General features: G+C 45.0%; 1 protein-coding gene across 4 annotated transcripts in view; it reads right to left on the bottom strand.

The window, feature by feature from the left end:
* ralgps1 (Ral GEF with PH domain and SH3 binding motif 1) overlaps positions 1-25,941 on the bottom strand; it is a 758,896-nt gene that overhangs the window by 577,059 nt on the left and 155,896 nt on the right. For all 4 annotated transcript variants that reach the window (XM_078226428.1, XM_078226430.1, XM_078226431.1 and 1 more), the window contains one exon: positions 7,557-7,683. In XM_078226428.1, coding sequence (XP_078082554.1) covers positions 7,557-7,613 — 57 coding nt within the window. In that variant the 5' untranslated portion in view covers positions 7,614-7,683. The remainder of the gene's footprint in view (positions 1-7,556; positions 7,684-25,941) is intronic.

Genomic DNA, 25,941 nt, shown 5'->3' on the forward strand with positions numbered 1-25,941 from the left:
TGTGGACCGACACGGCAAATGACCACATCCCAGGCAGCACTAACATAGCTGCATCCCAGGTGAGATCTTTGAGGCTACAGCAACAGCAAGAGAATCGATGCCGCTTAACAAGACTCCACAATGTCGAGAGGAGCCATTGTGCCTCTGGAAACTAATCAAGTATCAGGGAAATGGGGACAATTAACACGATGTGGAGATGCCGGCGTTGGACTGGGGTGAACACAGTAAGAAGTCTCACAACACCAGCTTAAAGTCCAACAGGTTTATTCCATCGAAATCGACTTGACAAACACAACGCTTTGATATCGTGAATAGGCGGACAGGATATGTCCAGAAAACGATTAAAGTTAACAGGACAATGGATCCGCATAATGTGATTAACACAGATCTGAAACAAATTCAAAGTAACAATATGATGACCGAATGTAAATGTAATGCTTTGTAATGCAAAAAAAAAAAGGGTATAAGAATGTGCAAGAACCTTTGAGGAGCAGAGTGGCTCGGAAGCAAGCTGAAATTACAGCTCTGAGTTCTGTTCTCCCTCATGCATGTTGAATAAAAGCCGTTTTTGTTGAATTTCGATACGGTCTCAAAAGACTCCGTTCATTTATTCCATCCAACAATGCCCAAGTCCTGGGGTGGGACATCACCTTCTGACTCAGAGGTGAGAGTGTGCCAAGCTGAGCCACTGACACGGTGCCAGGCATGACATAGTGAAAGACTGCTGCCCAGTCTCCAATTCAGACAAACAAGAACAGGGCTCTTCATCTAGATGGACTACCAAAATAAAAATGGTACTTCCAAAAGGGAAATACACACTGCTGTTCAAACTCAGCAGAGTTCAGGGCAGCAGCTGGCACCAGGTGAAAACATTGCAGCCATTTTGATTGAAATGGCTATACAGCCAATTCTTCAGAGGGATTTTAGCATAGATCTGGATTAAAATTAAACTCGATGGCTGGAAGGACCTGTTGTATATAGAAGAAAGAAAGAGCACTGTGGAAAGGACTTGGAAAGACAATTGTAACAAATCGCCTTTGATATTGTCCACTAAATTTATTTTGATTGGACCCCAGTGATCAGCTGTATACAGTGGGATAATGAAGAGTCGATATTAGGATCTCTCTTCAGGTATGGGGCAGCACGATGATGAGCACTGCTGCCTCACAGCGCCAGGGACCCAGGTTCAATTCCGGCCTTGGGTGACTGTGAGGAGTTCGCACGTTCGCCCTGAGTCTGCGTGGGTTTCCTCCGGGTGCTCCGGTTTCCTCCCACAGTCCAAAGATGTGCAGATTAGGTAGATTGGCCATGCTAAATTGCCCCTTCGTGTTCAAGGTGTGTAGGTTAAGGGAATTAGTGGGGTAAATACATGGGGTATAGGCCTGGGTAGGATGCTGTATCGGAGAGGTGGTGCAGACATAATGGACTGAATGGCCGCCTTCTGCACTGTCGGGATTCTGTACCATGTCTCAAGAGAACATTGGTGACCATGGACCTCCATGTTAGTATTGTTCTGAAGGTATGAATCATCTTCCTCAAATGGTCCATTCATCCAGCTTGCAAGGCTCTTCAGAAAGACTGTTCTTTGTCTGCTTCGATCTCTGTCACCTTCGATCTTTCCCACCAGCATCAAACTTTCTAAATCACAATTTCCTGCTTTGTGCCCAAGAAATTCCAACTCTCTCTTCCTGATCCTGGTCAGCCGAGTACTTCTGGTCTCGGATTTTACTGGCATCTCTTCATTGGTAGTGTGACTTGTCCAAAATATCTTCATTATTTGCCTCAAAAACCACAACACTCGATTCTTTGCTGCATTGCTTCAGTGATCCCCAACACTGGATTCCATGTGACAAAGTTGGCGTGATGGATTGGCACGATGCAATGTTCCACTATCCTCAGCTTTGTTTACGTGGCTAATTTTGAGTTGATCATTAATCTTTTTCATTTTTTGAAACTATTCTTTGGCCATTCCAAACCTTGGTCTTAATACTCGGTCACACTCTCCATCCATACTTCCGAGGTAACAAAATTTGTCTGCCTGTTTAACCTTTTCATTCTTCGTTGTGATCTTACAATCTGGTGTGATTTTCTTCATGGACAGGACTAGATAATTTATTTATAATTGACGTTCAGCCCTTTTTCCTCGCTTCCACTCACTACTCTTATCGGCGTATATTATTAAAGCTGTAACCACTAGGAAGCTCTTCAATCACTGAATATTTTCGCTATGCAAGCTGAATAAATCTGGGGACAAAGCACACCCCTGTCTGACCCCTCACTTAAATCTCCACTAAATCACTGATCGTAACTTTTACAGCTGCAGTTTGTTCCCAATAAAGATTTCTTATCACTCTTGTCATCAAAGTCAAGAGACCCGAACATGCTCATCAGATCTTACCCAATGTCTTACCATAATCAACAAAACACATGAATACAGAAAATTCTGGAAACTCTCAGCAGGTCTGACTGCAGCGGGTAATCCGGACTCAAAACGTTGGCTCTATTCTGTCATCATAGAAGCACAAGGAGGCCATTCGGCCCATCGAGTTTGCACCTACAACAATCCCACCCAGGCCCTATCCCCATAATCCCACCCATTTACCCCACTAATCCCCATCCCGGGGCACTAAGGGGCAATTTAGCATGGCCAATGCACCTAACCCACACATCTTTGGACTGTGGGAGGAAACCGGAGCACCCGGAGGAAACTCACGCAGACACGGGAGAATGTGCAGAGTTTGCACAGACAGTGACCCGTGGCCGGTAATCGAACCCGGCTCCCTGGAGCTGCGAGACAGCAGTGCCAACCACTGTGCCACCGTACCCGCCCACAGATCTGTGGAGTTCTTTCTCCACAGATGCTGTCACAGGCCTGCTGAGATTTTCCTGCATTTTCTGCTTTTGTTTCAAATTCCAGCATCTGTAGTATTTTTTTTAAAAAACAATCTTCTTTTCATCTCTGTGGTTCTTTCGGATAAATTGCGTGCATAAGATTGCAGTTCTCATTTCCCTATCTTCCACAAAGCGCACGCTGAAGAGTTGAAATTTCTGGCTTTACTTTGCTGCTGGCCCTATTCATTAGCACTGGAAGAAGGATCTTAGCAATATGACTCACTGGACTGAAAGTGCGATGGTGTTCACATACAATTGTTCTGGGAGTTTAAGGCAGCGTAATAAATATCGATTTACACAAGTCTCGTGGGATTTCTCTGTGGCATAAACTTAATTGAAGAGAGTTGATTCATCTATTCCAAAGCTTTCTCACCTTTTAAATGTGTTTGGTGACCATTTAACCTGGGCCTTTGGCTTTATTGGGAGGAGGACAACTGTGTTTTTTAATATACATATACACTAATGATCCAGACTTGGGTATGCAGAGATCATTTCAAAGCTGACAAACAACACAAAACTCAGAAATGCAGTAAACAGGCAGGAGGATAGAAACAAACTTAAACTGACAAAGTGGGCGTGCAACCGGCACGTAAAATTTAACTTGAGCGTCAAGTGATGTGTTTTTGAAAATAACGATACCAGCTAAATTTTAAAAAGGGGCGCATGGGCAGAGAGAACCAACGGCTCACATACACAAATCTGTTGAATGGTGGCAGCTTATGGTCGACAAGCTTATGAAAAAGAATACCGGAATCTTGACTTGACAAATTGATAGAGTACAGAAGGGAGTTACGCTAAACCGCCTGAAATCTGGAAGCTGATGCAAGACTGGATTTTGTGTGTCCCTGTCAGGTGTATTGTGATGGAGGGAAGGGGCACATAAAATAGGGTAGGTGCCCTCCCCACCACCCCCCTGCCCACCCCAAGCTCATACCAAGCGGAGGAGGCACCAAAATCAGCAGCCAATATCCACCATATCCAAATACATAATCAAGGGTCATTTAGGCTGCTCTTCAAGCCGATTGTCTGTGCTGCTACACTGCCCAGACCATGAAGTGCTTGGTGTGGGCAGCTGGGCAGGAGTGGGCAACCTAATTTCTTTAAGCTTTTTTTCCAAAGGGCAGGAAGGGAAGGGGGTTTACTCTTCAGAGGCTGCCCTGTGCAGACCATGGGGTATTCCCCCTTCCCCACGAAAAGCGAACCGGGCCTTTCTTCCTACCCACTCTCAGCCTTAAAACCAGCCCACCTGTCCTACCCAAACTACGCCTGCAGATTTACCTGCTCCAAGGATCCATGGATGGCACGGTGGCACAGTGGTTAGCACTGCTGCCTCACAGCTGCAGGGATCTGGGTTTGATTCCCAGCTTGGGTCACTGTCTGTGTCGAGTTTGCACGTTCTCCCCGTGTCTGCATAGTTTTCCTCCGGGTGCTCCGGTTTCTTCCCACAGTCCAAAGGTGTGTGGGTTTGGTGCATTGGCCATGCTAAATTGCCCTTTAGTCTCCTGTGATGCATAGGTTAGAGGGATTAGTGAGGTAAATATGTGGGATTACGGGGTTAGGGCCTAAGTGGGATTGTTGTTGGCGCAGACTCGATGGGCCGAATGGCCTCCTTCTGCACTGTAGGATTTCTACGATTGGGTTTCTATGATTCTTCTCCCGCAGTCCCAGTAGCTGCCGCAGACACTCTCTTGGCCCTACTGGGACAGATGGGGGAGCTCCAGAGGGTGGGATTTGCCCCCCTGCAAGTCCCACCTGGCCCACGTTTAGCCGCTCCGCAGGGCTTTTTGCCTGTGGGACAGGTGGGTGTGGAGCATGTTGCCTCAGAAAACCCTTCCCTCAGAGAAAGGCAACACTTCACCATGCTTCGATGTTTTATTTCAGACATTTTTCCCAAAAATGATTACAGGTGCCATGATCCAAAGAAAACTTTTTTCTGAGAGAAATTTAACTCAACTCCCCTTTCTATTGGTAGCACAGTTTGCTGACTGATTGATTCATCGCTTTGATGGATCCTCAATAGCTTTTCACCAGTGGTCTTTCCAGCAAGTTTACATTTGTTTGAGCTTGCTATGCGAAAAACATGACCTGGGTATGATAGAGAATCAGAGAATCCCACAGTGCAGGAGGTGGCCATTTGGCCCATCGAGTCTGCACTGACCACAATCCCACCCAGGCCCCATCCCCATTACCCCGTGCATTTACCCCAGCTGGACCCCCTGACACCAAGGGTCAATTTAGCATGGCCAATCCACCTAGCCCGCACATCATTGGACTATGGGAGGAAACCAGAGGAAACCCACGCAGACACGGGGAGAATGTGCAAACTCCACACAGACAGTGACCCAAGCCGAGAATCGAACCCAGGTCCCTGGCGCTGTGAAGCGGCAGTGCTAACCACTGTGCTACCGTAGCATGATGTGACTGACTAAAGGATATAAAGGTTCAGTACCCCTTTTATTTAAAAAGAGAAGAGAATAAGGTAAACTGATAGGTGTCATTAAAATTGGGAGAAGTTCTGATAGAGTGAACACAGAGGGAGCACTTCCACTTAGCGAGAAAAGGCCCCAATATGAGAGATTCAGGAAGAAATCAAACAACACTGGCCAGTGTTGCAGACTGGCACATTCCAAGCCTCAGGACTAAGTGCTGAGGGACGCACTAAAAGCTTGGGGCAGCCTTGACAGAGGCTCAATGGGGAAATTAAGGCTGCTGTGTAAGAGCCTCTTGCCAAAGCATACTGAAGAGCTGGAACCTCTAAATCCCCTTGGACTGTTTGTCTGACATGGAAAAATATATTGTAAATATAACCTTTAATTGTAAGTGAAGTGAAGGGACGCCTGGACAAATACATGAATAGGATGGGAATAGGGGGATATGGTCCCCGGAAGAGTAGGGGGGGTTTTAGTTCAGTCGGGCAGCATGGTCAGTGCAGGGTTGGAGGGCCGAAAGGCCTGTTCCTGTAATTTTCTTTGTACTGTGCTGACAATGTGTGTCACACTTTCTTTATTTCCAAATTTGAACTGTTGTGGAATGTCCTTCATTCAGAAAACTTGTGGAAGTGTATTTTGGGTGGTGTTGAGGCAGATTCAGGCATCAATGCCTGGTAATAATGTGATTATGTATTCAAATGATGTTCCCAATATTGAATGTTGGAACTGCACCCCGTCACTGACGGGGAGTGGTGGACAATCGCGCCGCGCATTTATGTCAGCGTGAAACAATTTGGACTTCTTTTGAGATGTTCCTCTCTCTTCACTGAAGCCACCCTACACAAATCGGAGGGGTAGGGTGGAATAATTTGGGGCTATGGGACTACTGTACTCAGTAAAGATTGATTCGGACTGTTCTGGTGCAACATGGGGCATTTTGCCAAAACCTGTGTCCAGTAGAAGAGTGTGGCCTGCTGGAAGTATGCATCCGGATATAACGGAAGGATGAGGCAGGGAAATAATAGCAGGGGAGTCGATGGCCTAGTGGTATTATCGCTAGACTATTAATCTAGAAACTCAGCTCAATGTTCTGGAGACTCGGGTTCAAATCCCGCCACGGCAGATGGTGGAATTTGAATTCAATAAAAAATATCTGGAATTAGGAATCCACTGATGACCATGAAACCATTGTCAATTGACGGAAAAACCTATCTGGTTCATTAATATCCTTTAGGGAAGGAAATCTGCCGTCCTTACCTGGTCTGGCCTACATGTGACTCCAAAACCACAGCAATGTGGTCGACTCTCAACTGCCCTCTGAAATGGCCCAGCAAGCCACTCAATTGTATCAATCGCTACTGTTTCAAGAAGGCAGCTCACCACCACCTTCTGAGGGGCAACTAGGGATGGGCAATAAATGCTGTAAGAAGTTTAACAACGCCAGGTTAAAGTCCAACAGGTTTATTTGATAGCAAAAGCCACACAAGCTTTCGGAGCTCCAAGCCCCTTCAGGGGCTTGGAGCCCCGAAAGCTTGTGTGGCTTTTGCTACCAAATAAACCTGTTGGACTTTAACCTGGCGTTGTTAAACTTCTTACTGTGTTTACCCCAGTCCAACGCCGGCATCTCCACATCAATAAATGCTGGCCAGCCAGTGATGCCCATGTCCCACGAATGAATAAAAAAATCCGCAACATTTTCTTTCCCGTTAACTTTCATGAATGGAGCACTATGGGGCTCATGCACGCCATTCCTTGATATACACAATGTCGGTACCAGGTGTTGCAACAGCTGTGGGTTGTCTCAAAGCCCACCAGCCTATAATGTCTTAGTGGATGATGCTAACAAAGAAAATGGCACTTGTTTACAGCTGCTTAATGTGGCCTGTATGGAAAGAAAAATAAGGTATTGCACCAACATGTAATTACATCGAGTCATAGAGGTTTACAGCCCTTCGGCCCAACTTGTCCATGCTGCCCTTTTTTTTAAACCCACATAGCTAGTCCCAATTGCCCACATTTGGCCCATATCCTTCTACACCCATCTTACCCATGTGACTGTCTGAATGCTTTTTAAGAGACAAAATTGTACCCGCCTCTACTACTGCCTCTGGCAGCTTGTTCCAGACACCCACCACCCTCTGTGAAACAATTGTCCCTCTGGACCCATTGTATCCCTCCCCTCTCACCTTAAACCTATGCCCTCTAAACATGCCCACATTATTTTGAAATGTTTACCTCTGGTGTGGCAGACGTGACTCTCAGATTGGCCATGAGGCCATTCCTCTTGTACATGCTCCCCCTGCTGGTCGGCAGCGTTTATTGGAGCCTCAGCTGGTGGCTGCACACGACAGGTAGCCAATCCCTGCGAGAGAAGAGAAAAGGTAAGCCAAAAAAAAAAAATAGCTTCTCAGCGTTTCGCAATTCAGGCACGGTTCTGCTGAGACCGAAATAAATTACGTTCATGCTCCCTCACAGCTTGTTCTGGTAGTTATTGGATCCATCCTCATCTCAAGGCAGTGTCAGTAAAACTATGATAATAAATCCGCCCGCACAGTCCTACAGGGGGTTGCTGAACTTTGTGCCATTACTTACTTTTATTTGCTTGTGTGTGTCAATGTTTTTATGAGCAGAGTAACCTAACCATGTCGAGTAAAGGAACTCCAAGCTGCAGCAGAAGTGTCTGTGTGCGCTTGTGTGCCTGTGTGTGTTTGGGGAGAGGGGAGAGGAGAAGAGAGGTTGGGGGGGGGGGGGGGGGGGGGGGGGGCGGTGGGGGGGTGTCAAGACTGAGGCAGGTTCAATTAAACATGGCAAGTCCATAGTGCCAGGCTTGGCCATGCGGTCTGTTAAAGCAACTCGCCTGCCTCTCACTTGCCACCATCTCCTCATCCAACACAACGTGTGAACATCTGGGAGCTAACTGTATAAATTCTGAGTCTGGATATTTATTTCACGCACCAGAAGGCCAGCACCCAGTCCAATAGTGGAACAAATTTTTTTAAAGTTTATTTATTGGTGTCACAAGTAGGCTTACGTTAACACTGCAATGAAGTTACTGTGAAAATCCCCCAGTCGCCTCACTCTGGTGCCTGTTCGAGTACACTGAGGGAGAATTTAGCACGGCCAATTCACCTAACCAGCACGTCTTTCGGACTGTGGGAGGAAACCGGAGCACCCGGAGGAAACCCATGCAGGCACGGGGAGAACGTGCAGATGCCACACAGACACAGTGACCCAAGCTGGGAATCGAACCCGGGTCCCCGCTGTTGAGGTAGCAATGCTAACCACTGTGCCACCCCATCTCCCCCCATACCAGCTTATTACCAAAATACATCCAATTTGTGTGAACACTGCTTTAGAAATCAAACATGACAGGAGGCAATGTTAACAAATCCTGACTCTCGCACAAAACATCTCAAATACTTAAGAATTTGCCGAAACTGTATTTAACACATGATGCTGCTGAAAACACACAGTTCTCTGTGCATTTTATTAAAGAAAAAATAAATTGGAATGGCTAACAAAGAAACAAGATTATAAAGTTGTGCAAAGCCATAAAACATAAATTCATATTGTAGGTTTAAATACTGTAATGAATGTTTCTGTTTTGGTGTCAAGTAAGCAAGCTTTGGCCTTGCTATTTTTAGAATAGTTTACCCCATGTACAGATATATCAACAAATATGATCCAAGATTTAGGACAGAGATGAGGAGACATTTCTTCACCCAAAGAGTGGCGAGTCTGTGGAATCCATTACCACAGGAAGTTGTTGATGCCAAAACATTGCGTGTATTCAAGAGGTGGCTAGATATAGCTTTTGGGCAAACGGGATCAAAGGTTATGAGGAGAAAGCAGGATTAGGTTACTGAGTTGGACGATCAGCCATGATTGTGATGAATGGCGCAGCAGGCTCAAAGGGCTGAATGGCCTCCTCCTGCTCCTTTCTTCTATGTTTCTATAAAAATGACTTGCTTTGCTTTACACACACTCAGTTCAAAGACCTAAAGTCAGATCATCATTTATAACAAGGCCCCATTCTGAGGTTTGGTCTTTGCAGTCTTCAGTTACTGTTCTTTTCATTCTATTTTGTTTACAGAATCACATATGGTTATTGATAAGATAAAACACTTGGTCCACCTCAGTTAAAGCATTTGAAAGGACTTAAAATCTCAATTCTTCCTTAGGAGCATTAATTCCTAATTGGACACTCGGCGAGACCTTGGAGTCCTCGTGCATCAGTCTCTGAAAGCAAGCGCGCAGGTACAACAGACCAGTAAAGGTGGCAAATGGTATGTTGGCCTTCATAGCGAGTGGATTGGAGTATAGGGATAGGGATGTTTTGCTGCATTTGTATAGGGTGTTGGTGAGGCCACACCTGGAGTTGTGTGCACAGTTTTGGTGTCCTTATCCGAGGAAGGATGTCCTTGCTATAGAGGGAGTACAGTGAAGGTTTACCAGGCTGATTCCTGGGGTGGCAGGTCTGTCATATGAGGAGAGATTAAGTTGGTTAGGATTGTATTCATTGGAGTTCAGGACAGTTAGAGGGAGTCTCATAGAAACTTAGAAAATTCTCACAGGATTAGACAGGGTAGGTTCAGTAAGAATGTTCCCAATGGTGGGAGGGTCCAGAATTAGGGGTCATAGCTTCAGGATAAGGGGTAAACCCTTTAGAATTGAGGTGAGGAGAAATTTCTCCACCCTGAACGTGTGGAATTCACTACCACAGAAAGTAAATCGAGGCCAAAACGTTGTCTGATTTCAGGAAGAAATTAAATATAGCCCTTGGGGCTAAAGAGATTAAGGGATATGGGGTGGGGGGGGGGGGGGGGGGGGGGGGGGTGGGGGGTGGGGGGGATGGGGGAAGGGGGAGGATCAGGATATTGAATTTGATGATCAGCCATGATCATAATGAATGGCGGAGCAGGCTCAAAGGGCTGAAGGCCTACTCCTGCTTCTAGTTTCTATATTTATTCCACAGCTTTTGCTTTCACTACTCCAACAAGAAATCCATTCCATATCTTGATTTCTCTCCCGATCAATGCTTCCTAATAGCTGTCCTAATTTTGCCATTTGCACCTTGTTCAATTCTCACAAATTAATTGGAAGTGATTTTCCAGATTGACTTTTTCCCCCACAGTGTTTATGACCTTATATACATCAATAGGAACTGGGAGGAGGAGTAGGCCATCAACCAAACTAAGCCTCGTCTTTCTGGGGAAGAGAATACCAGAGACCAACAATCCTCTGAGAAAGATTGCTCACCATCTCAGACTTAAAAATAATAGATCTCTTATTCTTAAACTGTCGTCTCGTTCCAGTCTTCCCCATATCTCCCTCCATAATAACATGGCTAAAAGCCAAAATTCCTTCACCTTTTCTCATAGTTCTGATTTTTATCACTGGGGATCTGCCTTGTGGTTCTTCCCAAAAACATGCTCACCACTTGACTGTCTTCCAAATGTCTAGCACAGAGCACATTAATCAAGGTGCAATCAGACCAGAACATTGCTAGGATTGGATCAGAGCTTCCTCTAACATCTCCACTGTTCTGGCTCTGTAGTTCAGCATCCCATTGATTGCTGTTCAGCATTTGGTGGACGTGTTAAGTGTCAAGTTCATGAAAATTCCTAGGTATCTTTCAACGTCATCCTACCACTTGTCCTCCTTCGATCAGAACACACCATCACACAAGAAGGTCAAAGTTTCCACTTTGGACACAATCAGGAAATTGTGCCCAAAATTGCAGCAGTTACACGGTCCCCATTCAGGTTTCTGCTAAAATGTGCGTGCATTATCACAAACTGCACTTCCATAAACTAGAATAATTGAAGAGTCCCAGTAAGTAGTCTCACAACACCAGGTTAAATTCCAACAGGTTTATTTGGTAACACGAGCTTTTGGACTGCTGCTCCTTCATCAGGTGAAGGAACAACGCTCCGAAAGCTCATGCTACCAAATAAATCTGTTGGGCTTTAACCTGGTGTTGTTAAAACTCTTGCAGTTTTATTAAGACAGCTGAAAATGGGTTTACACAGAAAATAAAAGCATGCTCAATGTGCCTAGTCAATCACCTGTGAGTATTCCAACAACAAGGCAGAGGCGATGGCCTAGTGGTATTATCACTAGACCATTAATCCAGAAAGTCAGCTAATGTTCTGGGGACCTGGGTTCAAATCCCAACACAGCAGATGGTGAAATTTGAATTCAATAAAATAAAGCTGGAACTAAGAATCTACTGATGACCAAGAAACCATTGTCAATTGTCGGAAAAACCCACCTGGTTCACGAATGTCCTTCAGGGAAAGAAATCTGCTGTCCTTACCTGGTCTGGCCTACATGTGACTCCAGAGCCACAGCAATGTGGTTGACTCTCAACTGCCCTCGACAACTAGGGATGGACAATAAATGCTGGCCAGCCAGTGACGGATGCCATGTCCCATGATTGAATTTTTAAAAAGTGTAAGGCAAATGTTTTTCCAGTAAGATAACTGCTTTAGGAGGCTATTTTCAGGATCAGATAACTCACCTTTCCAGACAGGGCTAAAACACAGATATTGAAATCAGGTTCAAATGCAAGGTATAGAACTTGGGGAACATTTTCTCAAAGTAGTATTTCTAACAATTTGCAAATCTGCTTTCAACAGAAGAGGTTTGTGATTTCAGCATACAAAGAAAATTCTTCCTTTTCTATTGTCATATACCGTGAACGAATATTAATCCTGTTGATAACCACAGTAATATATGTAGCACTGACTACATGTTTGTGTGGAACATAAGTGCCCTCTAGAGGAAATGCTATGTTAATAAACTCCAATCATGAGATACTAACCTGAAGCACGGTTACTAAAATTGAGATAAGTCAAGCAGCCAAAATCTTGGAATCATACAATAGTATCCCTACAGTGCAGGAGGCGGCCATTCAGCCCATCAAGTCTGCAACAACCCTCTGAAGAGCATCCCACCCAACCCCATTCCCAGAACCCAGCACATCCACCATGACTAATCCATCTAACCTACACATCTTGGGACACTAAGGGGCAATTTAGCATGGCCAATGCACCTAACCTACACATCTTTGAACTGTGGAAGGAAACTGGAGCATCCGGAGGAAACCCACACAAACACGGGGAGAACGTGTAAACTCCACACAGACAGTCATCCAAGGCCAGAATTGAACCTGGGTCCCTGTCGCTGTGAGGCAGCAGTGCTAACCACTGTGCCACCATGCTACTCCTTTTTAATTTAATATTTTATCATTTTATTTTTCACGTACGAGCATCTTTCCTTTAATAAAATCAAGGAACTCACCTGGTAAAGAAGCAGCGCTCTGAAAGATCGTGATTCCAAATAAAACTGTTGGACTTTAACCTGGTGTTGTGAGATTTCTTACTGTGCCCACCCTAGTCCAGCCCTGGCATTTCCACATAATAAAATAAAAGTTGCATTCCATGAGCATTATCAAAAAAGGGCAATTCCGTTCTCATGGAACATACCAATATTTCCTCACTGATATAATCTAGCATCAAAGCAGTTTTTAATTTGACTAGCCTATGAGGCAATACTTTCACATATTCTCTCATCTTTGAATGCACAAGGGATTTATACATAGACCTTGAAATGTGGCCAATCCACTTTTGGATATAGGGGCCAATCCCAGAACGGTGAGGCCCTGGGGCATACCCAATGTAGGCTTGACATCTGAGGAGCGTTTGAGGACTCTGGGTCTGTACTCGATGGAGTTTAGAAGGATGGGGGGAGGAATCTCATTGAAACTTACAGAATATTGAAAGTCCTGGATAGATTGGATGTGGGGGAGATGTTTCCATTAGTGGGAGAGACTAGAATCCGAGGGCACAGCCTCAAAATTAAGAGATGAACCTTTAGAATGGAGATAAGGAGGAATTTCTTCAGCCAGAGGGTGGTGAATCTATGGTATTCATCATCACAGAAGGTTGTGGAGGCCAGGTCATCGAGTGTATTTAAGACAGAAATAGATAGGTTCTTGACTGGTAAGGAGATCAAAGGTTACAGGGGAAAAAGGTGGGAGAATGGGATTGAGAAATTTAACAGCCATGATCGAATGGCGGAGCAGGCTCGATGGGCTGAATGGCCTAATTCTGCTCCTATATCTTATGGATATTAGACCACGAGTCTCATTACTATCTGCAACTTACTGGCTTGATTTCTAATGCAGTAAGAGTTTTAACAACACCAGGTTAAAGTCCAACAGGTTTATTTGGTAGCAAATGCCATTAGCTTTTGGAGCGCTGCTCCTTCGTCAGATGGAGTGGATAACTGCTCACAAACAAGGCACACAGAGACACAAACTCAAGTTACAGAATACTGATTAGAATGCGAATCTCTACAGCCAACCAGGTCTTAAAGATACAGACAATGTGAGTGGAGAGAGCATTAAGCACAGGTTAAAGAGATGTGTATTGTCTCCAGACAGGACAGCCAGTGAGATTCTGCAAGTCCAGGAGGCAAGCTGTGGGGGTTACTGATAATGTGACATAAACACAACATCCCGGTTTAGGCCATCCTTATGTGTGCGGAACTTGGCTATCAGTTTCTGCTCAGCGACTCTGCGCTGTCGTGCGTCGTGAAGGCCGCCTTGGAGAACGCTTACCCAAAAATCAGAGGCTGAATGTTCGTGACCGCTGAAGTGCTCCCCCACAGGAAGAGAACAGTCTTGCCTGGTGATTGTTGAGCGGTGTTCATTCATCCGTTGTCGTAGCGTCTGCATGGTTTCCCCAATGTACCATGCCTCAGGACATCCTTTCCTGCAGCGTATCAGGTAGACAACGTTGGCCGAGTTGCAAGAGTAGGTACTGTGTACCTGGTAGATGGTGTTCTCACGTGAGATGATGGCATCCGTGTCGACGATCCGGCACATCTTGCAGAGGTTGCTGTGGCAGGGTTGTGTGGTGTTGTGGTCACTGTTCTCCTGAAGGCTGGGTAGTTTGCTGCGGACAATGGTCTGTTTGAGGTTGTGCGGTTATTTGAAGGCAAGAAGTGGGGATGTGGGGATGGCCTTGGCGAGATGTTCGTCTTCATCAATGACATGTTGAAGGCTCCGGAGGAGATGCCGTAGCTTCTCCGCTTTGGGGAAGTACTGGACGACGAAGGGTACGCTGTCCACCGTGTCTTCTGAGGAGGTCGGTGCAGTTTTTCGCTGTGGCACGTCGGAACTTTCTATCGATGAGTCGAGCGCCATATCCTGTTCTTATGAGGGCATCTTTCAGCGTCTGGAGGTGTCTGTTGCGATCCTCCTCATCCGAGAAGATCCCGTGTATACGGAGGGCTTGTCCGTAGGGGATGGCTTCTTTAACGTGTTTAGGGTGGAAGCTGGAGAAGTGGAGCATCGTGAGGTTATCCGTGGGCTTGCGGTGCAGTGAGGTGCTGAGGTGACTGTCCTTAATGGAGATGCGTGTGTCCAAGAATGCAACCGATTCCAGAGAGCAGTCCATGGTGAGTCTGATGGTGGGATGGAACTTGTTGATGACATCATATAGTTGTTTCAGTGATTGTTCACCATGACTCCAAAGGAAGAAAATGTCATCGACATATCTAGTGTATAGCACCGGTTGAAGGTCCTGTGCGGTGAAGTCTTGTTCGGACCTGTGCATGAACAACGCTTACTGTGTTTACCCCAGTCCACCGCTGGCATCTCCACAAATTGGATTAATCCAGCAAATCGTCTGCTTGCTCGGAAGAGGGTTTTTCTTTTGCCTCTTTGGAAAAGGTTTCAATCCAGAGCCACATACAATCAAGTGATTCAACTTCACGAGAAGCTTTCATAATCGTGGTTCTAGCATTATCCAATCTAAAACCAGGGACTCCTGCCTTGTGTCCAAGTTCTTTGCAATAATGAGGCATCTGCTCCTCCGTATAATTATCAATCCAAAATGTCATGGAACTTGGATTAGATATTTGGCTGTGCTGGGAGATACTGACATCATGACATTTGTCTCTCAAGTTGCCTTAACAACATTTACACTTTAGCAGAAAAGTAGCATAATACTGGGAGCCGGTTTAGGTCAGGTTGGCTGGACAGCTGGTTAGTGATGCAGAGCAACACCAGCAGCATGGGTTCAATTCCTGTCCTGGTTGAGGTTAGGCCCTGCCTTCTCTACCTTGCCCCTCGCCCGAGGTGTGGTCAGGCTAAAAGGTTTTGAGGGGGAGAGCAGCCTATTATCTCTATGGCGACTTTTTTAAGCACAATACAACAAAAGACTAAGTTTTACTCTTACACCAAAAAGTGTAACTAAAAAACAACTGATCTCTGACTGTTGAGTTACTGGGGAAAAGGAAAACATGTATTGCTCTTACATATCACTGGCAAAGACTGGGGAACACATGAAGCTGCTATTTGTGTGTGACTGGTGTTGAAAAGAATGACTGACATTTTACTCATAGGGTATCTTCATTTGTTAATCTACTGTTGCTAGGTTATGCTGCTATGGTACTTCACAGTAACACTAATGAAGACCAATCATGTATTTTGTTTCCGTAAATTAATACTCAACTGTTATGCTATAATGGTTATAATTTTTGTCATTCTTTCAGAGGATGTGGGCATCACTGGCAAGACTAATATTTGTTCCGCATCCCTAGTTGCCCTTGGCTTGCCTGGCCATTTCAGAGGGCAGTTAATAGTCAACCATATTGCTGTGGATCTCATGTAGGCCAGACCAGGTGAAGGCGGCAGATTTCTTTCCCTAAAAGGACGTTAGTGAACCAGATGGGTTTAAATAACAGCCAGCATGGGTTCGTGGCTACCATTACCGAGACTAGCTTTGAATTCCAGATTTTCATTGTGAATTAAAATTCCACCAGCTGCTGTGGTGGGATTTGAACCCATGCCCCCAGAGTCTGGATCACTAGTCCAGTGGGATTACTATCACACCACTATCTCATTTAGTTTTGTAGATTGACATTTCACAGATGGAGCAGAATGTTCCCCAAAGGCAAAGGAATGAACTTTATCGCTGTGTTTCCATCGTTAGTGATTTGATTTATTGTCACATGTACTGGGATACAGTGAAAAGTATTGCCTCTAGTGTGCTATCCAGACATTCTGCACCCTATCCTTTCCTTATCCCCTATGTACTGGGGAGAAGGAAAGGATGGAGTGCGGAATGTAGTATGGGTGTAGAGAAAAATCAACTTAAAATATAAGGCAAGTCCATTCAAAAATCTGATGGCAGCAGGAGTTCTTGAGTTGGTACATGTTGCCCATGATGACTTTTGCATCTTTTTCCCAACAGAAGAAGGTGGAAGAGAGTATGTCTGGGGTGTGGGGTCCTTGATTATGCCGGCTGCTTTTCCAAGTCAATGGATGGGAGGCTGGTTTGCATGATAGGCTGGGCTACATTCACAACCCCTTGCAGGTTCTTGCTGGGAGCAGTAGCCATATCAAGCCGTGATAGCTCCAGAAAGGATGCTTTTTATGGTGCATCTGTAAAAATTGATGAGTCGTAGCGGACATGCCAAATTTCCTCAGTCTCCTGGGAAAAAAGAGCCGATGGTGGGCTTTCTTAACTATAGCATTAGCGAGGTGGGATCAGGACAGGTTGTTGGCGATCTGGACACCTAGAGACTTAAAGCTCTCATGGATATGAAGAGCACAGTGTGTGAGAACATCGCAACTTAGAAAGAAAGCTAGCAGAGTGATGTGCCTGCTGTGTATCTCTGCTGAGCTTCAATACATGTAACTGTCCACAATGTGACCCACAACACAGGAGAAGGAAGCTCTATAAATGACTATTCTGACAGCTGTCATGTATGTGGGGAAAGATTTGGCTTTGCCAGCTCCACAGCAAAAATACTTTCAGGATCTTACTCATGTCCAATATAACATTTGTAGCTTTGTTCAAACTTTTGAAGACCACTTTTGCTGGGTGCTGGTGTCCAACTGGAAGTTATCGATGAATGTGTCCGTGGTGTCATACAAACCCGGGCAGCACGGTGGCACAGTGGTTAGCACTGCTGCCTCACAGCAGCAGGGACTCGGGTTCAATTCTGGCCTCGGGTGACTATCTGTGTGGAGTTTCCACGTTCTCCCCGTGTCTGTGTGGGTTTCCTCCAGGTGCTCTGGTTTCCTCCTCGGTCCAAAGATATGCAGGTTAGGTTGATTGGCCATGCTAAATTCTCCCTGTGCCTCAAGATGTGCAGGTTAGATGGAGTAGCCATGGTGAATATGCAAGGTTAAGGGGATAGGGCAGGGGAGGGGGCCTGGGTAAGACACCCTGCCAGAGAGTCGCTGCAGACTCGATGGGCTGAATGGCCTCTTCTGCACTGAAGAGATTCTATGATAAATGCAACAACTTGAAGGATTTACACGTTGATAGCGTTTTCCATCATTTGTGTTACTCTATGTGCAGTGACTAAAATCCCCGAAGCAAGCCAGTCCAAAGATGGTTAGAAAGCAAAGTTAAATATGGTTCTGAATGTTATCTTTTAAGTAAGCTGCATAAAGAGAATAAACACTATGAATCAGAATTATAACACTCTGTGCCACTTCATATGAACCTCAAGCCCCATTATCATTACCTTACAAACCACAATGTAAACTTCCTCCTAATCTGGGCAGATCATATCAGTGTCGCTACCATTCAGTGAAGTCCGCTTTCTATCGAGTTGTTTCATCTCCAGGCAGACACTACAACAGGCAACCCAAAGACAAGGTAAATTTTCCAAATCAATGTTCCATTCTAGATGAGCCCTTCACGCCTACTCAGAGGGAAATTCCTGAGAGATTGTGGTTATAAAGTGAGTGAGATAAGCAATCGTTGGATTGTTAGAATTAACAAATGGGGCCCTCTGCCAATGAAGCCAGTTTTCATTGAACTGTATTTTCTGAAAGAAAGTGCTCAAGACTGACTTGCATTTACATAGCAACTTTCACACACTCAGGACATGAGCGGCACGGAGGCACAGTGGTTAACTGCTACCTCACAGCGTCAGGGACCTGGGTTCAATTCCGACCTCGGCTCACTGTCTGTGTGGAGCTTGCATGTTCTCCCTGTGTCTGCGTGGCTTTCCTCCGGGTGCTCCCCACACTCCAAAGATGTGCAGGTTAGGTGAACTGGCCATGCTAAATTGACCCTTAGTGTCAGGGGGGCTAGCACAGTAAATATGTGGGGTTACGGGGATAGGACCTGGGTGGGATTGTTGTCGGTGCAGGCTTGATGGGCCGAATGATCACGTTTTGCACTGTAGGGGTTCAATTCTATTCTCTCACATAGGGTCTTTTTTCCAGCCAAGTACTACTGAAACATAAGTCAGCGTTATAACAGTCTCCTGCCAATGCAATATGGCCGTGCAATATGGCCACCAATACCCATCTGCACATGCACTGAAATCCAATGTTGTCACTGCTGCAGCCTGCATCCTGGAACTGCAGATTGATAGACAGGGGAGGAAAAGATCCGTAGCGGGTAAACTAAAAGCCTTTCCTTGCGGGATAATTCACTGCAATCATATTGGTAATATCTGAATTCAGTCTCACTAGCCCAGTGATGTAAATGGAAATCTCAGTGTTAGATGAGCCAATGTAATTTAACATTCACAGCAAACTACAATTCATTTACATTACTGTGTGAAGAAAGTTTTTTTTTTAAATTTGGGGACTATAACGATTTTAATCAGGCATTGTGGTTGGCCGACTTGAAAATGAACTCCCTGATTAAGGACCAAATTGATAGTCCAATCAGGGAGCCCCATGCTCTGTAAACAGGAGTGTCAGTTCCTCTGGCACATCAGATGTAGACTGCTCACAGAGCACTCAGTGTTGTTGGATCCTGCAAATAAAGGAATTTGATGAAGGGACTTCTGCCTCCGAGGACTTATTAAGAAGTCTAACAACACCAGGTTAAAGTCCAACAGGTTTATTTGGTAGCAGAGCTACTAGCTTTCGGAACAGGCTGTTCCTTCGTCAGGTGGGTGGGAGTTCTGATCACAAACAGGGCACAAGGACACAAACTCAATTTCCATGAATAATGAATAATTGTCTTTGTGCCCTGTTCGTGATCAGAACTCCCACCCACCTGACGAAGGAACAGCCTGTTCCGAAAGCTAGTGGCTTTTGCTACCAAATAAACCTGTTGGACTTTAACCTGGTGTTGTTAGACTTCTTACTGTGTTTACCCCAGTCCAACGCTGGCATCTCCACATCATGACTTCCGAGGACTTATCACAGGGACTTTATGTGAAGCAGGCTTGTGGCTGTGGGGGTGCGAGTGTGACTATTTTAATTAAACTGAAGACAGTTTACTTGCAGAGTTGAGGACATCAAAGAATCCCAGGTGTGAACGGCAGGCACTTGAAATAAATATGGCCAAGCTGAATTTCCTACAAATATACAAGCTATGGATAGAAATTTGCATTAGAAGATAAAGAAGGTTTGCTGTGTTGAGTTGTTAAATTTCAAAGGGAAGTAAAAAGTGTTTACTACTTGGAAAGGGCATAAATAAGGCAGATGGGGCAATAGAAGGGACATAAAAAGATTTTTATATTCTAGGAAAAGCAAGGTTCAAAGAAGGATGAGGACAATGAAATCAAGATGAAAGAGTGTTGTGTGAGACCTGCTGGAGTGTTTCTTTGTGCTGGAAAAATAACTGAGGTGACAAAGTGAGACAGCTCTCCAGCCAATCCAGAAAAGTGTGCGTTTTCAGAAAGCAGGGTTGTGTTTTAAGGTTTCTTGGATTGCCACATCAGAGTGGGAGATGGTGAGAAGCCACGTGACGTACCTTCTCCACAGCAACAATCGGTCTGCCTTGCGGAAATATTGCTGGATTTTATAGATTAAATAACTATACAGGACTGTAAAAAGGGTGTTTACTTTTGAGTCTAACCATGTAGCAAATCATTTGGGGGGGGGGGGGGGGGGAAGAGATTGTTCTGTAAGACTAATTTCAACAGTGTAAATTTAATCTTTTGTGTTCAAGTTTTCTTTTCTTAATGTTTTAATTTAATATTTAGAATTCCCAAAAAAAGGTTACTGAATTCTGTGGCTTCAGTACATGTGCCTTCTTGCCATCAAAATACAAGGAGTAAAGAGTTGTGATAGCTTGCCAAGTTTCCCATTGGGATTTGGTTTGCGTGGCAATTACCACTTGCCGGATGATAATAACTAGGATAGTGAAACTGAGTTTGGAAACACTGACCAACTTGACTGTAGCAAAATATCTTGCAGACAGGTAACCGAAATCCTTTCCTTCTAACAACATGTAAAAGCAGTTTCCAGAATCCATCACTGTCAGTCGGCATAGAAATCCACAACCTTTTCTTCTCCTGCTGTCAGTGATGATGGTGCATGTGCCCCGCTACACATGGCCCTCTAGGGATATAGCAGCCATTGACCTGGGCCTCTCGTCTGTATCCAACTGCACATGTACAGCATTGGTAGTAAACATAGCCATGGTGTAATGTAGTCAACGCAAACATTAATCTGTGCAGAGAAATGTCCTTCAACAGCAATAAAATAACTCCCTTTTCATAATTTGGTAGAATCATGAATATTGGCCAGGACACCAGAAAGAAACCCCGACTTGGAACTATAATCGCCATTGCTTCACTGTCGCTGGGTCAAAATGCTGGAATACCCTCCTTAACAGCACTGTCGGCGTACCTACACCTCAGGTTTTTTTATTCATTCATGGGACATGGACGTCGCAGGCTGGGCCAGCATTTATTGTCTATCCCTAGTTGCCCTTGGAGGGAAATTGAGAGTCAACCACATTGCTGTGGCTCTGGAGTCACATGTAGGCCAGACCAGGTAAGGACGGCAGATTTCCTTCCCTAAAGGACATTAATGAACCAGATGGGTTTCTCTGACAATGGTTTCATGGTCATCAGTAGATTCGTAATTCAAGATATCCTTTATTGAATTCAAATTCCACCATCTGCCGTGGCGGGATTCGAACCCGGGTCCCCAGAGCATTAACCGAGTTTCTGAATTAATGGTCTAGTAGTGACACCACTCGACCAGCACCTCCCCGTGGAAGCTGCAGCGGTTCAAGGCGGCAGCTCCTCACCACCTTCTGAAGGGTGATTAGGGATGGGCAATACATGATGGTTTAGGCAGCAATGCCTACGTCCATTAAAAAAAAAATTTAAAAGCTCTTTTTTGAAATACTGCCACGGGATTTTAATTTTAAACATGCAAAAGAGCAGAACAACCATGGCTCGAAGCCTCATCTGAAAGATGATAGACATCAGACAGTGCAGTACTCCTTCAGTACTGCACTGTGATTTTGTACTCAAGTCTCTGGAGTGGGGTTTGAATCCACAACCGTGCGTCTCAGCCGAGAGTTCCAACTGAGCTGCGGCTAACACCTTCATAACAGCTGAAAGGCAACAAAAAATAATCAACCATTTACGAGAGAAACTTAATAACCCAGGTTACAGAACGGCAAATAGGAAGCACGTGGGATTCCTTTATGTGGAAAAACGCTGGGTTAGGAACTGTTAATAGATGGTTACCCTTCTCCAAAATAGCTTCGGGAGAAAATAACTTTATTGTTGGCAGCCATAACCCCGTAATTACTGAAAATCCCTGCAGTTGGAAATTACAAGTTACAAACTAGTCCCAATCATAAAACCATAATGTGAAGCAGTAAAGAGAATTAGAAAATTTACACTGTGTACAACTGAATGGAGCACCGACTATTGTTGCTCAAGGGACAGAATTTGAGCACTTGCAACAAATAAATATTCATGCAGAAACCCTACAATAAACCTGACAGTTTATTTAACAGCCATCGGATGATTTTTTTAACTGAAGGAAAAAAATCTGCAAAAGAACCGGCATGGTGGCATAGTGGTTATCACGGCTGCCTCACACCAACTGGGACCCGGGTTCAATTCTGGCCTTGGGTGACTGTCGATGTGGAGTTTGCACGTTCTCCACTGGTGACATGACCCAATTAAAGTGCAGAACAGGCTCAAGGGGCTGAATGGCCTCCTTTTGTTCCCATGACTAAAGGCAACAACAGTTCAACAGGTTTGAGGATTATTCCTTCACGTGTCAGATTACTTTAATCATTGCTTACATCTTGCCTCAATAGTTACTCATTTCCAGCCAAATCTTTGATAGACACTAATTGCGGGTTTGCTAATGTTCATTAAATTCTTTAAACCTTGGGATTTTTGTATTTTATAATATATTTAAAGTATTTTTATAATATTTTAAAATATATAAGACACCCATAGGTTAACAAATAAAGGCACAGAGTTCATAGAATCATACAGAGCAGAAGGAGGCCATTCAGCCCATTGAGTCTGCTCTGACCACAATCCCACCCAGGCCCTATCCCCATAACCCCATGCATTTACCCTAGCTAGCCCCCCAGACACTGAGGGGCAATTTAGCATGACCAATCCACCTAACCCACACATCTTTGGACTGTGGGAGGAAACCGGAGCATCCAGAGGAAACCCACGCAGACACGGGGAGAATGTGCAAACTCCACACGGACAGTGGCCCAAGCCAGGATTCGAATCCGGGACCCTGGCGCTGAGAGTCAGCAGTGCTAACCACTGTGTCACCACTCTGTCTTTTCCGCAAATCTTGTGAATTTGTTGCAGATGCATTGGACAGACAGAGGTTCAAAATAAGCCTGCAGTGCTATAGGCCTGGAGCAGGGCAATGGGATTGACTGGTTAATCTACTGGTTTGGACTCAATGGCCTCCTGTGCCATAAATGACACCAAAACAACTGGTGGCTTCATTGATGTGCAGGATGGAATAACCCAATGAATGGACAAACCAACTTGCTATGGTTCAAATCAGAAACTCCAAAGTGTTTTATGAAGCCCACAAGGATCATAAGTTTTGCACCTTGAATTTGGCTAGGATAAGCATGAGATGTTTCACCTCAGTTATGATTCAAGTGACTCACTAGGGAGCTTTTATCAAACAAAAAGTTTATTTAATATAGTTAACATGTATAGAAAGAAAATTAGCAAAAACTTTTATCAATTACAAAGAAAACAAGACAAACACAATAATGTATAGCCCTTAACAAATATATCTAAGATGTTCCAATCAAACCAATCCCGTAAACAAAGAAACTCTTCCACAGGTTTAACACAGCAAAGGCCAATGTTCACATGATACTAGAATTGAGTCCTTTCGATGAATGCTGCAATTCTCTTGAAACACTCAGAACAGCTTCCCAGAACATCAGCGAGACACTCTGGTCAAGCCACCAATAGCAGATTTTCTACTGCAGGAAGGCTTTCAGCTAAACCAACAGAATTTCCCAAAACCAGGGGGAGAGAGAGAGAGGGAGGCACTTCTTTCCAACTTGATGTCCCAACCTGCAGCTCAGAACTGAAAATGAAGGAGCTCCAGTCACCTGCCCTGCAAACATTTTTCCTCCTGACAATGCAGGGTCATAAAACTAATTCCAAAAGTAAAAATAAACCACCCGCATTTAAACCAGCGAGTTGTCCACTCCGAGTAGACAACCTGGTGCCAATTATATCAGCTAAGGCTGAAAGCTGCAGAGAGTATGATTTTTTTAAAAAAATCTCTTAAGTACACTATCACAAACCGCAATATCAAATTTAATCAAGGACAGATCACAATGATCTTCCGCTACTCACAGCAGCAGAAATGATTGCAGCTCAGTTTTGCAAGGCAGCACGGTGGCACAGTGGCTAGCACAGCTGCCTCACAGCACCAGGGACCCGAGTTCAATTCCTGGCTTGGGTCACTGTCTCTGCGGAGTCTGCACGTTCTCCCCATGTCTGAGTGGGTTTCCTCCCACAGTCCGAAAGAAGTGCTGGTTAGGTGCATTGGCTATGCTAAAAGTATCCCTCAGTGTACCAGAACAGGCGCCGGTGTGAGGCGACTCAGGGATTTTCACAGTAACTTCATTGCAGTGTTAATGTAAGCCTACTTGTAACACTAATAATACAATCATTACAATAGAATGCTGGTGCATCACACTGCTCAAGGTTAGGACCGTCTTGCTGGACTGTCTGTAGCAGGATTTCTCAGGGTGCTACATCTAATCCATCTCATTGACTATATGCTTGGTGGGGGGCATGGTGGCACAATGGTTAGCTGCCTCACAGCACCAGGGACCCGGGTTCAATTCCGGTCTTGGGTGACTGTGTGGAGTTTGCACATTCTCCCCATGCCTGTGTGGGTTTCCTCCGGGTGCTCCGATTTCCTCCCACTGTCCGAAAGGTGTGCAGGTTAGGTGGATTGGCCATGCTAAATGGCCCCTTCGTGTCCCAAGATGTGTAGGTTAGGAGGATTGGCGGGTATATATGCTGGTTTACGGGGATAGGGTGGGGAGTGGGCCTGAGTAAGATGTGTTTTCGGAGAGTCGGTGCAGACTCGATGAGCCAAATGGCCTCCTTCTGCACTGCAGGGATTCTATGATTCGTTACCATTTCCACACTGGATCAATGAAACCTCAGCAACTTGAAGCTTTACACAAGCAAGAGAAGCAGGAGTGGGCCAGCAGACCCTTCAAACCTGCCCTGTCATTCAATAAGACCATGGCTAATTGAACTCTCTCTCTCCACAGATGCTGCCTGAGCCGAGTTTCTTGATCATTTTCTCTTTCCAGTCCAGATTTTCAGCAACCACTGTTCTACCTTTCTGTTGCAATCGCTATTCCTTCATTGCCCTCCTGCGTGCATCAATTATTGATGCCTCGTTTCAGTTCCTAAATCAAGCACTGGACAAGCAGCATATTAGGAAGCAGAGTTGCATGTCTTCCGAGGAGCGTACCCACTCCCGAGCATGTCCAGCGACCAATCGTACTAAACTCTCCGCCGCAGCTCATGCACAGCAAGTTATCCCCATGCATCACCTCTGCCCCAGTTGAACCGACCTTTGGTGAGCCAAATATGTGGCATTAGCAGCAGCAAAGTCAGCAGAACATGGTTGGAATACAAAGACCAGCAGCTGGCTGGCAAAGTGCAAGATCTATTACTGGCCCTGGCGCAGCAGCTGAGTGGCATCGCCTCCATCCAAAGTTATTAGCCAGCCCAGCAGCCAGAGGGCACTAACGAGTCAGCTCACTGGACTCCCAACGTCAGTGCAACTTGATTTAGGAAAAACATTAGCTCGATTTGAAATTGCTAACAGGGTCTTAAAAATCAGGCTCAATCAATGGTTCTCCTTTGAAGGAGAAGTGCAGGAGAACTATACATAACATGATTAAATGTAGAAATTCATCCTCTTCTTTCAGGTTGCCGTTGTGACACCCATTAAATTTCTCATCGGTTCACTTCACTCCCTCCCCATCTTTCGCCTTTCTTCTTTGTGTAACCTCTCTGATCATCAGAAGAAACGTTCTTTGATGCTGAAGGCAGCCACTGAGCCCTTCAAAGAATTCACTTTGATAGGATGGCCTACTTGTAGTGCAAATGTCACCGCAAGTGAGGGGATGGAGGAGATAGGGAGTATTTATCAGAGAGAGCGGTGTGGTAGAAATGAGGTGATCTCAGGGCATCCTTAGCTAGGGTGTAGGCACTCGCCCATCCCGCAAACCCAAGTGCACAACGTTGGTTGACATGCTAATTAAGAAGATGTGAAGGACATGGACATTTTGAGAGATTATTTTTTATTTTTGGCCAAGTCTCTGGTTCACTG

Source organism: Mustelus asterias, chromosome 13 (assembly GCF_964213995.1).
Source record: "Mustelus asterias chromosome 13, sMusAst1.hap1.1, whole genome shotgun sequence".
Taxonomy (NCBI): Eukaryota; Metazoa; Chordata; class Chondrichthyes; order Carcharhiniformes; family Triakidae; genus Mustelus; species Mustelus asterias.